This window comes from Nannospalax galili, unplaced genomic scaffold (assembly GCF_000622305.1).
Source record: "Nannospalax galili isolate Female #2095 unplaced genomic scaffold, S.galili_v1.0 scaffold40, whole genome shotgun sequence".
In the NCBI taxonomy this organism is placed as follows: domain Eukaryota; kingdom Metazoa; phylum Chordata; class Mammalia; order Rodentia; family Spalacidae; genus Nannospalax; species Nannospalax galili.
In genome coordinates, this window is record NW_008347810.1 from 2,434,208 (window position 1) to 2,437,394 (window position 3,187).

Consider the following 3,187-nt stretch of genomic DNA (forward strand, 5'->3'; position numbering starts at 1 on the left):
GGGAGCTGGGTAGGTGGAGGGCTGGGCTTGGGGAGGCAAGGCTGTGCAGGTGGGGAGCAGGGCTGGGCAGGGGGAGGTGTAGGGCTGGGCAGGTGGAGGGCAGGGCTGGGCAGGGAGGGGGAGGGGGACAGCTGGGCAGGTTGGGGGCAGGGCTGAAGCCTGGGCTTTCGCCAGTGAGCCTTTCAGCCCAGCCTGGATGGAGCCAGTTTCTACCCAGCCAAGTCTGGCAATGCCCTTGTTTGTTTAAACAGCACATACTCACATGCAGAATAGAATTTTCCGTATGATTTTTGCCTCTTGATGGCCGTGGGCAAGAGCATAAATTTTGTGAGTTTAAGTTTCTGTGTTGTGATAAAATCAGGTGTAAGCGTGTATCTGTAAGTTGAGGACGGAGAATTGCACAGAAGCTCATTGGTGTGCTTTATTTTTGTCACACTAGATGTCCATTGTTGGCTTGCCCAAGTTCAGAAATTTTTCTTAATGTTAATTGTGGAAATGACTTACACTTTCGGTAGAAAAGGAAAAGGATAGGACTGCTTTCTCAAAATCTGTGCTGCTGCTTTGCACAGTTTGTTTTGAATGAGTGATTTTTAAAGAAAGGAATTACAATTTTTATTTTTATTTTATGTGTATTGCCTGCATGTAGGTGAGTGCACCCGTGTCGTGCAATGCCCTCTGAGGACAGAAGAGGCCATCAGATCCCCTGGGACTGGAGTTAAGGATAGTTGTTAGCTGCCATGTGGGTGCTGGGATTTGAACTTGGGTCTTCTGTGAGAACAACCAGTGTTCTCAACAGCCAAGCCATCTCTCCAGCCCCAGGAATTATAATTTTTAATGTGTTACTTCAAAATGAGGTATTATACATGCTGTATTTTTCCCAGTTTTTCAGAAGAGGGAAGTGGAACCTGATTGAATAAATTTAATTTTTCAACGTATTCAGTCTTGGGTAGACTCCTCAGCATCAAAAGGGGAAACTTGTCCTATCTTGTACTCTATTTAGTTTTAATTTTGATGTCTCTTCAACGGTCTTTTAAAAAGTCTTTACTGGTTATGAAGGCTAATCATTGAAAATCCTTTCCTGGAAAAGATAAAACTAATACAAAACTTTTATGGGGCAATAGACAAGATTTGAAATATGTTATTGTTCGGTCTTAGCATCGTTGGTTTGAATTGAATGAAATTAAGCAGTCATCCTAATAGAGGTATTTGTGAAAACATAACACCTGGTATTCTGTTTTGACCTTGCATCTGAATTGAAGGTCTGTGGAAAAACTGAAGATCACAAAATTTAGATGACCAAAATGGATATTCGAGGCGCAGTGGATGCTGCTGTTCCAACCAACATCATTGCGGCTAAGGCTGCGGAAGTCCGTGCCAACAAAGTGAACTGGCAGTCCTATCTTCAGTAAGTACTGATGTGCTGTGGATTGTGGCTGTCATGTGTTTCTGTATCAGGCTTTCTCATGGTCATGCTTCTCTGAGAGAAATACTGGAAAAATACAAGTAAGTGTAGAAGAAACATTTCCTCCTTAAAACAGTCAGCTGTCTTAGAGAGCCTGCCAGTGCTGTAGAAACAGCTTGAGGGGGTGGACCGGTTCATAGTGCTTTTGATCTTCTCTCTGCAGAGGAATCACCGGAGGAAAGGCAGGAGGGCCAGAACATGCCACATGAGCCCAGCATAGTGATCAGTAGTGGCTAGTGATGGTTGGTAACTAGCTCTAACTAGTAAAAAGTACTGATGATTTGAGTTTGGATTTTGGTTCTTGTGGCTGATTAAGTGATCTAAGACAAAGCACTTAATTTCACTGAAATTCAGTAAACCAGAGTTCTGTAATTGATGTGAAGTTTAAGGAAGATTAGCATGCAAAACATGAAAATGATAGTTGATCGGAGGTGGGAGTTTGTGTCTTGAGAGTCACTATCCTCCTTGGGGTTGCAAGGAACATAGTTTGAAAATTACTCCTGGAGCTGTCAGAGGTTAGTGGTAGAGTGCTTCTGCAGTGAGTGTGAGGGCTCCATTTGCTCGGCTCAAAAACCAGAAACCCAGTGTCCTCAGCATCACTGCAGTGACTGTTGAAGTTCTTAGCTTAGAGTAGATGATGTGATTTGCTGCTTGGTTGGACTGCTTGTTTACAGTGTAAGTAAGGGTGGGTTTGTGGGTAGCTAGCCTAGCTGGAGGGAGAAGCAGTAGCAGTTGCAGTGGTATAAGGTCATTAGAAGGGGCAGAATTGGGTGGATTTGAGAAAGCGTTCAGTTCAATGTGGGGTTAAAAAGTCAAGGGTGACTTCTGGATTCCTATTTTAAGGGCCTGGATTATTGTGGAGCTAGTCTTGGAAGGACATGGACGGACTCACTGATGTTTGCCTTCTTGATCAGTATCTGTAATGATTCAAAGCCTCAGTTCCTGATTTCTTTAGTCTTTCTAGTGTGTGTTTAGAATGAAAGACAAGAAGTTCCATGTTTATAAAGCTTGAATATGTTTATAATGTACACAGAATAATGTTGATCATAAAGCATTAGCAGATCGGCAGAATTTTCTCTGACATCAGTTTTGGAATGTTTACAGTGACATGGAGATTTTCATTTGTGCTTCATCTTTTCTGTCCCTTCAACCCCATTGCCTCTGTACAACATGCAGTTCTGCCCTTTATTCTGTTATCTGTTTTATACATTTCTTTTATTAACCCCTTCCACTCTTTATATCTATGTGCAAATGTTCACCACTGTGAACCATGTGTCTGCTCTTGAACCTGTTGATGTGGGGACACTAGTGGGTGTGAAATGTCTTTCATGAAAGAACATAGAGTGTTGGAAGCGGGACATAGCTTACGAGTGAATCTTGCACCACGGCATATACTGTTAACATGAAAGTCTGGACGAGTTCTCCATGACTAAAATGCTAATTTGCTTTTGCCCTCATGAATTAACATGCTATGGAAGTACATTATTTTAAAATGTATTTGTATTTGATTAAGCCTTTTTTTAACTAGACAGTACAAAAAATGAGTGGGTGTTGGTATGTTCTAGTCAAATTAGAGTTCAGTAAAACTGTATGTTGAGGCTACAGAAATCATTGAATACCAGCTTTGCTCTTGAGTTTCAGGTCTAATGAAGAAACAGACCTTTTGACAAATAATAACTGTGAAGTATTAAAATGGAGACATGTGATGCATACACGCACAGACAT

General features: G+C 41.8%; 1 protein-coding gene across 4 annotated transcripts in view; it reads left to right on the top strand.

The window, feature by feature from the left end:
* Positions 1-3,187, top strand: part of Atp6v1h (ATPase H+ transporting V1 subunit H) — a 113,283-nt gene that overhangs the window by 763 nt on the left and 109,333 nt on the right. For 3 of the 4 annotated variants that reach the window (XM_008844423.3, XM_008844421.2, XM_008844422.2), the window contains exon 2: positions 1,260-1,405. In XM_008844423.3, the coding sequence (XP_008842645.1) occupies positions 1,293-1,405 (113 nt within the window). In that variant the 5' untranslated portion in view covers positions 1,260-1,292. Of the gene's footprint in view, positions 1-1,259; positions 1,406-3,187 lie in introns of those variants that run through there. The other variant, XM_029568953.1, reaches the window with a different exon arrangement.